Source organism: Mandrillus leucophaeus, unplaced genomic scaffold (assembly GCF_000951045.1).
Source record: "Mandrillus leucophaeus isolate KB7577 unplaced genomic scaffold, Mleu.le_1.0 Scaffold68, whole genome shotgun sequence".
Taxonomy (NCBI): domain Eukaryota; kingdom Metazoa; phylum Chordata; class Mammalia; order Primates; family Cercopithecidae; genus Mandrillus; species Mandrillus leucophaeus.
In genome coordinates, this window is record NW_012107363.1 from 2598390 (window position 1) to 2610790 (window position 12401).

The 12401-nt window shown below is 49.9% G+C and overlaps 1 protein-coding gene across 2 annotated transcripts in view; it reads right to left on the bottom strand.

Annotated features, from left to right (window-relative positions):
* Window positions 1-12401, bottom strand: part of AFAP1 (actin filament associated protein 1) — a 137083-nt gene that overhangs the window by 57670 nt on the left and 67012 nt on the right. For both annotated transcript variants that reach the window (XM_012002172.1, XM_012002171.1), the window contains 2 exons: window positions 10830-10979; window positions 1010-1221 (listed from right to left, as the gene is read on the bottom strand). In XM_012002172.1, coding sequence (XP_011857562.1) covers window positions 1010-1221; window positions 10830-10979 — 362 coding nt within the window. The remainder of the gene's footprint in view (window positions 1-1009; window positions 1222-10829; window positions 10980-12401) is intronic.

A 12401-nucleotide genomic window follows, 5' to 3' on the forward strand; every position in this document is an offset into this window, starting at 1 on the left:
GCAGCCCCTGGCACTCTCTCCTCCGCCGATGAGCATCACTGAGCAGGCATTTAGAGCAGGCTCCACACCAGGTGAGTTTCTGCCACACACCAGCCACCCACCACACCTCGCGTGAACTGGTTTCTATCGATTCTACAGCATGAGGTGCATTGACATGGACGCCGCGACCATCTGACGTGTGAATGCATGGATCTATCTCTGTGTGTGTGTGTGTATCTTAGTCATAATAACACTAAGTGGGGGAAAAGACTCAGAAATAAAGGGAAAAATCACAGGAAAAAAAGGTCTAAAACAGGGCAGAAAACATCAACAGAACGTTTTCTATGATGAAAAACGAAAAACTTTCAATAATGAAAGTTTTGAGTATGTAGCTCTAAGTTTTAACTGTCTTTTCTGCTTTCATGAATAAGAAATTCTAGTGAAGCAGCCAAACAAATAACAAAGCGTGCACCAAGCCCAGGGCTCTGAAACAGCAAAGGTGCTCTTTCAGTTTCTGTGTCGTGTGGCCCACTGGCCGCCATCTACAAGGCATTCAGATGGCCCCAAAAAGTCTTCCATCTGTAAAGAGGTCAAGAACATTGCAAAGGAAACATTTACCACCACTTCAAAGAGCTCATATGACGGAAAGAGCTTTCTTGGAAATTTTAAAACAAGTTGTTTTCCAGGTACTTTAGAGAAGCAATGTACTCTGTGGGATTGTGTATGTAATTTCTCTGCAAACAGGCATAAAGAGGAACTCAGACAAGGAGGCAAGTCAATCTGACGTGTGCAAATGGGGAGAAAGTGGTGCTGGGGTCCTGGCATTGTCGTATCTCCCAGAAAAAAAACTGAGGCAAGAAGCAAAGCAGAGACTCCCAGCCTGGGCAGTGAGAGAAAAGGGGGTGGGCCGAAAAGAGCTGCAGTCAGCAAGATGGGAGGAATTTTGACAGAGGAGTCAGCGTTCAGCATTTGGAAGGAGAATCACCGCGTGTGTCCCCCTGTGGAGTGCAGCCCCCGGGAAACACCCTACCTCCAATACTGCAACCTCCTGGCCATTGCGCAGCAGCCGGAACGTCAGGGGATGTTTAGAATCCAAACCCGGGATCACCTCGCAGCCACGGAGGGGAATAGACACAATGTGGGTCTTCAGGTCGGTCCTGTCCTTGTGGAAAATGAGCTTGTTATCCTTCACTCGGCACCAGCGCTCCCGCCAGCGGCTGTTGGAGAGCACGTTCAGATAGCCTGCGGGGAGACAAGCCACACGTCAGCCGCCTCAGACAAGACCAGGCGCGGTGAAGACATCCAGAGTCGCACTGAGGAGGCCCAGGGATGGGAGTGTGGGTAAAACAAGTCCCTCACACGATCGATCAAGCTTTAAATGCAAATTCACATAAACTAGGAGAGCTATAGCATCTCAAGTTTTGGGGGCTTTTCATTGCACCAACAGACCGCATCTGGAAGCCCCTAATTCAACACATGCGAAGAACCAGTTACCAGACGTCTAGTGTTGATGTGGGACTATGGAATTCACCTAGAGCACGTGAGAAGTGAACAAGCCATCGGGTTTCGGATGGCCAGGATGGGGGCACAACAGGTGCCTTCAAACCGGAAAAGGATTTCATTTATTTTGAGGAGCTGCAAATGATACAAGCAGGGTAAGAGTCACAGGCAGGCAGATTTTTGGCTTAACATGAAGAAACAAAAACTATCTAAAAATGAAAACTTTCCAAGAAATAGGAGGCCCTGGGAGGCACTAAGATCCCCAGTGCTGGAAGCAGCCTACCAATGGCAGAGGCCCCGGGGGCAGGTTCCCACCCGAGGCTGAGGACGCACCTGCCGCCTTTCTGCTCCTGAAACTGCAAAGTGACTGGTGAAGCTGCCCAGAGGAAATCTAAACTCTAAAGTCTGAATGTACATGAAAGTTTGTGATCTGTGTCTCTGCTATGGCACAACATCTTCAGTATACCACAGAGACAGGAGTGGCAGAATGACAGGAAAAATTATTATCCTCATTTAAAAAAAAAAAAAAAAACCTTCTCAAATACAGGAAATGGACCATTTTCACTTGTTACAAACATGAAATGGATTCTTCTAGAAATAACAAGGCATGAAAAAATAGGTATCAGGGTGGCTGTACCTTCCGACCACACCATATTGCTAGTAAATCACTGCCCCTTTAAGATTTAGAAAGCGAGTTAAATAGCATATAAAATGTTGATAGTGGGAGAAAAGGAAGTACCAGACTCCCAACTGAAGTTCAGCTACTTCTTTAGTTCACACATGCACACACACACACACACACACACACCCCTGCCTCAAAAACATTAAGAAACAAAACAAGATACATCCTTTCCAATTCTGATTTTTTAGATTCCTTTTCCAGCCAATAGTAGTCCCAGCTACTTGTGAGGCCAGGGTAGGAAGATCACCTGAGATTAGGAGTTCAAGATCAGCCTGGACAACACAGTAAGACCCTGTCGCTAAAAAAAAAAAAAAGAAAAAGAAAAAAAGAAAAAAAAATCAATTAAAATGCCTTTCCAAAAGCGTTTTGGAGGATGTTTCTTACTGCTTTTATGTTCTCAGTCTTACACACTTTATTAGCAATAGATAAATGCTACAAAGACCAAAAAAAAAAAAAAAAAGAGAGAGGTATGTTCAGGACCCAGAACGATGCTTTACAACTTACAAATACTGGTTCAGTGGCTTACTAGGTACACACTTATAAAGTCTAAATTTTCATTGGCTGAATGTGACGTCATTTCTACCAACACACACTGACGAGAAATGCACACTGCTTCTTCTGGAACTAAAACTTTCATCTGGGGTGTGTGGGCTGCTGTCCTTAGGGAGTGACAGAAAAAGGAGGCGCCAGGCTGAGGCTCCAAGGCCTGTGCCGTGGCCGCCCTCTTGTGTTCAGAGAGCAAACTACACTCGATCCAAGCTCCTTGTACTTCAGACACTTAGGAGGGCTGCAGGGAGGCGAAGAGGCTTCAGAATCAAAGTAGGAAAGGGTCTCAGAGGTTTTACTTCTTGAAGGAGGACGTTAACTCCCAGATACTGTGAAGTATCTTGTCCAAGACCACACAGCAAAGCCAGACCTGAACCCCTGCTGGGAGTCAAAGACAGCAGATAAAGAGCTGTTAATATGCATACAACCGGAGGCCTTATATCACTATTTTTGCTCTGTAAAATGCTATTTGTAAACGACACAGTTTCAATACATTTATTCTTTTTTTTTTTTTTTGAGATGGAGTCTCGCTCTGTCGCCCAGACTGGAGTGCAGTGGTGCCATCTCGGCTCACTGCAAGCTCCGCCTCCCGGGTTCGCACCCTTCTCCTACCTCCGCCTCCTGAATAGCTGGGACTACAGGCGCCCGCCACCATGCCCGGCTAATTTTTTGTATTTTTAGTAGAGATGGGGTTTCACCGTGTTAGCCAGGATGGTCTTGATCTCCTGACTTTGTGATCCGCCCGCCTCGGCCTCCCAAAGTGCTGGGATTACCAGCCAATACAGTTATTCTTTAAAAAGAAAAAAGAAACCTCTACTTAAAAAGAGGTCAACTATCATATCTGAGCATCCGAGTGCCAGCGCTGGGAACCACGTGCTCACCATGGCTCTGATACCATCTAGAGTAACCACTCATGCTGAAAGCCAACATTTTTACATTTTTAGACTTTCACACAATGACAGCCAACTGTATCAATCCTAAGTATGTTTTGAGCATGAGTTGACAAACGTAAAGGTGTATCTAAAAGGAAAAGGGAGGCAAGGACTCCCCTCAAATCACTTCACATACTGAGGTGCATTAAGATAACATGCCCCAGAACGGTTTCTGAAAAGGAGCAGTAAGCTACAGGGCAAGGAAAACAGCCCGTGCTCTGGAGCGGTCAGGGCCCAGGGACCCCTTCACGGGGCCCGTAGAAGGAGTGGAAGAAACCGAGAATTGAAATGCCAGTGACCTCAATGACAGAGACTGTACAGTGCAGCGGGGCAGCAATTCCCAACCACAAAGGACTCAGTCCGATTCCCAACCACAGAGGACCCAGTCCGATTCCCAACCACAGAGGACCCAGTCCCCAAGAGGGCATGGACTCTGCAGTGGGGTGGCAATTCCCAACCACAGGGGGCCTGGCCCCGAACCCCAGCCCGGCCCCGATCCCTAGCCTACCCCGACCCCCAGCCACACGGCACCCGGCCCCGATCCCCAGCCACAGGCGCCCGGCCCGATCCCCAGCCACAGGGGACCCGGTCTCGATCCTCAGTCACAGGGACCCGGCCCCGATCCCCAGCCACAGGGGACCCGGTCCCGATCCCCAGTCACAGGGACCCGTCCCCGATCCCCAACCACAGGGACCTGGCCCCAATCCCCCGCCACAGGGGACCCAGTCCCGATCCTCAGTCACAGGGGACCTGGCCCCGATCCCCAGCCACAGGGCGCCCGGCCCGATCTCCAGCCACAGGGGACCCGGTCCTGATCCCCAGTCACAGGGACCCGTCCCCGATCCCCAACCACAGGGACCCGGCCCCAATCCCCAGCCACAGGGGACCCGGTCCTGATCCCCAGCCACAGGGCGCCCGCCCCGATCCCCAGCCACAGGGGACCCGGTCCCGATCCCCAGCCACAGAGGGCCCGGCCCCAATCTCCAGCCACAGGGGGCCTGGCCCCGATACCCAGCCACAGGGCACCTGGTCCCGAAAAGGGACATGGACTCTCATGGTGTCTCCTTCCCTGACAGAATCTGGCCCAAAGCCACCAGACACTATGAATTTCTTGACATTCCAGCCATAAAAGGGATGATTATATTGGACAGATCACATTTTATTTAGAAAATGACTTTATATGAAATTATCATAATGCCCCCAAATTTCCCCCCCCCAAAAAAATCCCCTGGGTAACAGACCTGTTCACAGCAGCAGGTGGCTCCACCGTCACCTGTCTGTGTTCAGCGACTGCCCCTACCCCATCCAGCCCCCTGCCCCCATTTCTCAAAATGGGGAGGCCCAAAGTTCCTACATTCTGGGTAGGGAACATGAAGAGGCCACACAGGAAATGGCAGACAACCTCATCTAAGGAGTCTAGAGTCAGGGGGTCCTCTGGACCCCCCATTATTAGCCTGGCTGATGAAATCAGTGCTGCCTAGGACCCCGTCAGCTCCAGGAATATTTACGCTGGAGCGACATCCACCACCAGGTGGTGCTAGAGTGCAGCCAGGACGGGCCCAGCTTGGCTCCTGCAGCAAGAACTGCAGGCGGGAGCTTCAAGGCTCACCCAGGGCGTCTTAAGATTTAACTACTTAACAAGGCAGGTCCAGATAGAAGCCATTTTATTTTTGGATCCCACTTACCATATTATGGTAGGGTGTTACTGAATTTTAAAAATTTGTGAGTTTAATGTTTTCAGCTGATTTCTGCTCCAAATTCAAAGGAAAGAGCGCAGGTTCTTGCAACACTATGGCAAGAGTGCATGAGGAGATTTCACTAAAAATATAAAACTAGCTTTACAGCCTGAAGATTAAACAAACAATAAATACAGATGGAGGGGAACAGATATAAACCCTCCCGGTCAGCTGTTCCGGATACGGGGCGTCGCGGGTCTCAGTGCCAGGTGGCTCTCAAATTCCGGCAGCTGCAGAGGAGCAGGCAGGAGAAGGCTTTCAGAAGTGTGGCCAAGCTTCCATTGATTCATTCTCTTTAGGAAGGGAAATGATAGTGCCTGTCTACCCCAGAGGCTACTGTGCTTTGGTTACATGTGGACAAAACGTTCAACACTTTTGAGAGACGTTTTATCCCAATGTAACTGTTCGTTGTATCTTGGCAAGTATTTGTTTTTGATCAGCTAGGAGGAGATGGGCCTGCAAGAGGAGCATCAAGAAGCAGCTTTTAGAGAAACCAAATGTCAGGAAACTGCTGGCAGCTGATCACGGGCCTGCCGAAGCCAAAGCCGCCTTCCCGCTCTTCGCAGTGTGTCCTCTACGAGGCCAGGGGCAGAGGAGCTGGTACACCTACAGCCTGTCACGGTGGCTCTTGGACTCAGAATGCCTTCCTGCCCTTTTATCAGACTTCATCTGATTTCTTTTTTGGAGGTGGGGCCTTGCTATGTTGCTGAGGCTGGTCTTAAACTCCTGGCATCAAGCGATCCTCTCACCTCAGCCTCCCGAGTAGCGGGGATTCCAGCTGCGTGCTACAGTGCCTGGCTTCGTCTAGTTTTCATGGAGGTGGATTATGATACCAACTGAGATGTATCTAACTTTCCTGAATGTCTGCTGAAAAAAACCTGCCATTGAAAGAGCTTCATAAAGTCACAGAACATTTCAGGTGAAAGGGACCCTGGGAATGGCTACGTAGCCAGGCTCCAGGAAGCCTCCGACTTGCACCCTGTGGCCTTTCCTTTCTCTCAGCCTCTCCGTTTCTCATGATTCACTCGTCTGACGTCGCATTTACCCAGCCTTGGGTAGGTCCGGTGTGCTCAGGTGATGTTTTTAAAAAACATGTCAGATGAACACATGGAGGATAATCACAGCGACCATGTACTGAGCAGAAACAATGGGCTGGGCACTGAGCTCAGTGTTTCATGTATTTTATCCTCAGTTTTTATGAAAAACAAGGAATTGAAGTATTGAGTGATTTCATAGATGGAGGAGCCTGAGATTCCCAGAGGTGAAGCAATTTGCTTAAAGGAATGCATGCATTCAACAAGTAGGTACTGAGCTGGTATCGTCTGCCAAGCTCTGCACGGTGCTGTGGACACGGGCAGTGAGCCAGTCAGCCCCTGTTCTTACGCCAGTCATGTAGAAGGTGGAAGAGTGAAGTGGGGACGGCTTTGTTAGAGGCCCTGAACTGGCAACAACGGAGGCACTTTTGGTTTTTCTCAACACAGAATGTGATACGATTAGTTTAACGTTTCAAAACTTCCATCTGGTGGCCTGGTGGGGGATGCAGAGTAGAACGAGGTGAACCAGTCAAAAGATGCCACAGTCCCAGCCACAGGCGGAAATAGGGATGGGGAAGAGAGAGAAAGATGGAAATGCATTTCCTGGTAACGACAGCTTAATTCATAAAATGACAATAATTCCAGGACTTGTAAGCACAGGAGAAGGACAAATAAGAGATAAATTTTGGGGCCGGGCGCAGTGGCTCACACCTGTAATCCCAGCTCTTTGGGAGGCCGAAGCAGGTGGATCAAGAGTCAGGAGATCGAGACCATCCTGACTAACATGGTGAAACCCCGTCTCTACTAAAATACAACAAATTAGCTGGGCATGGTGGCAGGTGCCTGTAGTCCCAGCTACTTGGGAGGCTGAGGCAGGAGAATGGCGTGAACCTGGGAGGTGGAGCTTGCAGTGAGCTGAGATCGCGCCACTGCACTCCAGCCTGGGCGACAGAGCAAGACTCTATCTCAAAAAAAAAAAAAGATATATTTTGGTCAGGGGCCTTTGCGCGTGTCTCAGATCACATTACTTACGTGGCTGTGTGCTGAGCTGACCTGCCCAATGCTAAACGCGTCACTCAACGCCACTCAATAGGCATTGCAGGGTTAGGCGGGCGGACCCAGCCAGCCAGGCTGCAATCCTTGTCATATTAATATGAAAGGCAATTGAGAGACTTTGGCCCAAAACCCCCCCAAAACCTTTCCGGCCGGCAAGCACCTGCAGAGGGCCTTCCCTCCCCTGCCTCCACAAGCAAGGCCCTCACAGCAGCTCTGTCCTGCATTTTGGGGCACGGCTGACCCAGCTGCACTGTGTGGAGGGGCTGGGATTTGAACTCTGCTTTCAGTGGCTCCCGGGAGCTCTGTCCTGTGGGCTCAGCAGCACTGCACTTCCGGCCAGTCCCGCTCAGCCCTTCATCTCCCTGGAGCAGAGAGCAGCAGCTGCAGAGGCTCAGCTTGGCAGGCTCGGTCTCTCGGGCCTTCCTCCAGCTCCTTTTTTCTGCTTGAAACTTTGCAGCTGTACCAAAATAACTGAAAATGGTCACTGTTGCCCCTTTATTTTTGTAAGAGCTCCTCCCCTCTCCCCTTTCCCCTGCAAAGAACTGGATGACAGCTTTAAACTCTTGTGGACAGAGGATGTTCTGTTACTATTGAAGCAGAAGTCGTCCACTAAGCAGTTTGATGGGAATCCATGTGTCTAATGAGATGCTGTGGATCCAGTATTCCTGCTGCTCCCTGAGTGGCCAACTGGGCTTCCAAGAAAGTGCCCAAGAGGAGGGTTTACCGCAGCGTCGAATCACGAATCCCGAGCACAATCGCAGCTATTTATCAGGAGCCAAGGGAGGGTTCAGATCTTTGGGGGAAGGGATAGGGGAGGGCCTGTGGGACGGGGAACCAGCAGAGTTGGGTCAGAGGCTGTCTCTGCTCCCAGCGCGCTGTGTGGCTCCGAGCAAGCCACATGAGCTCTCTGAGCTTCAGTGCTCTCCTTTGTAAATGGAGGGGTTTGGGCCAAAGTCTTGCAATTGCCTTTCATGTTAATGTTTAATTGTTTTTCAAGGAAGAATTTCTATTTCCTCCACTGACCTAGAGCATTTAAAAAAAAAAAAAAAAGAACAGTTCCCTTCTTGTTGGCTAATGCTCGCTTTCTATTTTTAATCCCTAACTCCTGTACTTAATCCCTAATTCCCACTTTCTGTTTTTAATCCCTAACTCCTGTATTTAATCCCTAATTCCCACTTTGTTTTTAATCCCTAACTCCTATATTTAATCCCTATTTCCCGCCTTCTATTTTTAATTCCTAACTCCTGTATTTAATCCCTAATTCCCACTTTCTGTTTTTAATCGCTGACTCTCAAGGGCTGATGTGAGGCAGTCCCACCTTCCAGGCGCTCCAAGAAAGGCAGAGGTCAACGGGGCCCAGCACTGGGGCACCAACACATTCCCTCTCCCCATTCTGTGCTGCAGCTGTTTCCTCTGACAGCATTTCAGCAGGGTGGCTGCCCTTTCAGCTCTCGCCTTATTTAGGGAGGGAAGGGAGGGTAGTGGAAAAATATCAGTACCAACTGGCCTGCTTCTGTGACTCAAATTTGACCAAGTTCAGGGAGCTTGGAATGCACCAGGCTCCTCGGTCACGGGTTCCCTTATGGTGATGGCCTTCCCTCCTAACCCAACCCCATAGACAGCTGTTTCAACAGGACCCCTCCGCAAGACTCCTTCAAGCACATGAGGCCTTCACTTCTGTCTGCCCAGACAACTTCGTTGTATCCCCCAGAAATTGGTATCATGAACTTCCTGGATCACACTGTGAAAGCTGCCGAGGAGTGCAGACTTTGCCCATCTTTCCCTCAAGACAGTGCACGCCGCAGCGCCTCTCATCTGCCCCTGCAATCCATCCCTCCTCCTGATCACCATGGCCCACCCTCTGTACTATCCTCGTAGCATGAGCTCACACCGCTGGGACGTGAGATCTGTTGAATGCATTTATCTTTGTGTATATAGCCCCATCTAGGCGCTGTGGGGCAGGAACTGAACGAGGCATCTTTTGGCATCTCAAAATAAAACCCGACACGTTGGACATAACGGGTGCTCGATAAGGGGTGGGGGTGACTAGAATGACTATTCAAATAGAAGGAATGATGGGCTTACACTGCGGGGAGCTGAGTGAGCCGCAACAGTACACAAGCAAAATGACAGCACATTCCTAATTCTTCAAAAACGTAGCTCATCAAGTTTACCTCCTAGGAAGAGCTGCACGGTTCCTCTGAACCTGATAGTCTAGAAAGCATTCTGGATGGAAACTCTCACCCATGTCTTCATGGAGACCACCCCACAATGCTGGCTCCCCCCGGCCTGCTGAGGTTCCTATGATCCTCTCATGGCCTCTTGGGCTTTCCCTCCTATCGCCGACCACAGCCAGTTATTACACACATGTTTCTGTGATAACTGGTCTTGTACTTATCTTTTGCTATCAGACTGGAAGCCATGGGGGGCCAGGGCTGTTGTGGTCACCAAAAGGCAGCTGCTCAAATCTTACTTATTGGATGAAAGACTGACCGGGGAGATGGTCAGTGTGTTAGACTGGATTTGAAACTTCAGTTTGAGAAATGTAATTGGTATAGTTCGGATATTTCTCCCCTCCAAATCTCATGTTGAAATGTGATCCCTGTGTGGGGGGCCGGCCTGGTGGGAGGTGCTTGGGCCACGGCAGCGGATCCTGCATGAATGGCTTGCTGCCTTCCCTGTAGTAATGAGGGAGTTCTCAAACCAGTAGTTCCTGTGAGATCTGATGGTTTAAAGGACTCTGGCACCTGCTCCTCTCTCTCCTGCCATGTGACACACCAGTGTCGCCTCTGCCCCTGCCATGAGTAAAAGCTTCCTGAGGCCTCATTGCAAGCTGTGCAGACACTGGCACCATACTTGTACAGCCTGCAGAACCATGAGCCGGATAAACCTCTCTCTTTATAAATTACCCAGCCTCAGGCATTCCTTTGGCAGCAACAGGAAAGTGACTAACACGGTGACGTCATAAGGAAGCTTAGTTTTATCACTTTGCCCAAGGGAAAGGACTGGCCTTAGTTCTGTAAAGGTTTTCCCATAATCCTTTGTTTACCAGCAGCCCCTGCGTATGTTGTCCTTTAAAAACACTTCCAGGGGATTTGGGGGACCTTCAGAGGATCAAAGGGAAATATTTGTTTTTCTTGAAAGAACCTTAGAGATCATCTCAAATGCCTACAAAGTCTTGTATGAATAAGAGGTAAAAATGCAAACATTTAATACATTGAATACATTGAAATTTGAATGATTTCAAGTCCAATGCAAAAGAGCTCCAATTAATGAGCCTTGGAGGAACTGGGTACCGACACTGCAGGAGGAAAGGAAACCCACTTGGGTGCACACTGCTCGTCTCCGGGAAGCACAGTCTTACCGCACGTGGGAACGTCTTCCTCAGCCGAGGAGGTCTGCTCGTCTGTGGATGGCTTCTTCTTTCCCAGACTGATGATCTTGGTGATTTTTTTCCCAGTGACTTTCGACACAGTGCCCTTGGCCTCGGATTTGGAACTTTTCTTCCTCTTCACTGTCGAGAATAACAACAGCAAAAAAGCATGTTTTAATTGTAGATATTAATTGAAAAAATAAAACATAAATCACAACCCATTTCTTCTTTCCCTGGGCATTTTTTTCTTGTTTTAAAGACAGGGTCTCACTCTGTCCCTTGGCTGGAGTGCTGTGTTGTGATCACAGTTCATTGCAGTCTTGAGCTCCTGGGCACAGCTGATCCTCCCATCTTGGCCTCCGGAGTAGCTGGGACCACAGGTGAGTGCCACTACGCCTGGTTAATTTTTGTACTTTTTGTAGAAATGGGGTTTCACCATGTTGCCCAGGCTGGTCTCAAACTCCCGGGCTCAAGTGATCCACCCACCGTGGCCTCCCCAAGTGCTGGGATTATAGGTGTGAGCCACTGCGCTTAGCCTTTCCCTCTACTTGTACTGAACGAGCACTTGCCGTGTGCTGGCTGTCGGTCTAGATGCTGAGATTCCAGCAGAACACAGGGCTGCTGGTAAGAAGCTTGTAACAAAGACCACATGGAGATCTAAGATAGGGTTATGTGGAAAAGCAGCTGGGCAGGCAGAGAAAGCCTGTCCAGGGGTTGACTTAAATTAATAACTAGCCATGCACATCTCAGAGAGAAGAACCGTCCAGGAAAGAAAAACATCATTGACGCAAAAGCCAGCCCCAAGTGTCTGAGGAACAGAAGGCAGTTAGAGCAGCTCCGGCCCGGCTGGCAAGGGGAGGCCCAGGAAGGGAAGGGGATTGGCTCTTTTTCAGGAGCCCCTCGTCCATCTGTGAGACACTCACTCGGCTCAGCACCGTCCAGAGCTCTCAGACCAGGGGCCTGCCTTCTAGCCCCTCATGTTCGGTTTAGCCAGGACAGTGTTAAATTGGAGTTAATTGCTGATACATAAAACTCATACACATTCTGCATAAAATTGATGCCTGGCTTCCTTTGAAAGATGGAAAGATCTAGCAACTCTGGACTTGCATGTGGGCAAGCAACAGCGGCAGGACCACAGAAGCAGTCTCCACGCAGATGGGCCAGCAAGGGACAACACGGGGCAGTTCTCATCACTCCCCACCGTCTCCCACCACGGAGGTCCAGGGTCAGCTGCCAGCTGGCATCCTTTGTCTGCCCCATCCCATCACTGGCACCTCTCTCCACTGCCAAGGGCTCTGTCCGTGACCTCTGACAGAATTACAGGGGCAGGGATCAGACAAGAAATCAGAACGTGCATGTGAGACAGCACCAGAACCGAGTGACAAGACTCTTTGGCCAGACAGCGACCCTCGGAGAAGGTGAGCTGTCTGCCCGTCTCATCTGAGGGCCATTATGTGCACGGCACTGGAGCTGAGGGGAGGCCAGTGAGACACCTGGGACGCAGCTGCACTGCGGGGCTCACTGGAGCTGAGGGGACAGAGAGACCCTCAGTGTCACGGGCAA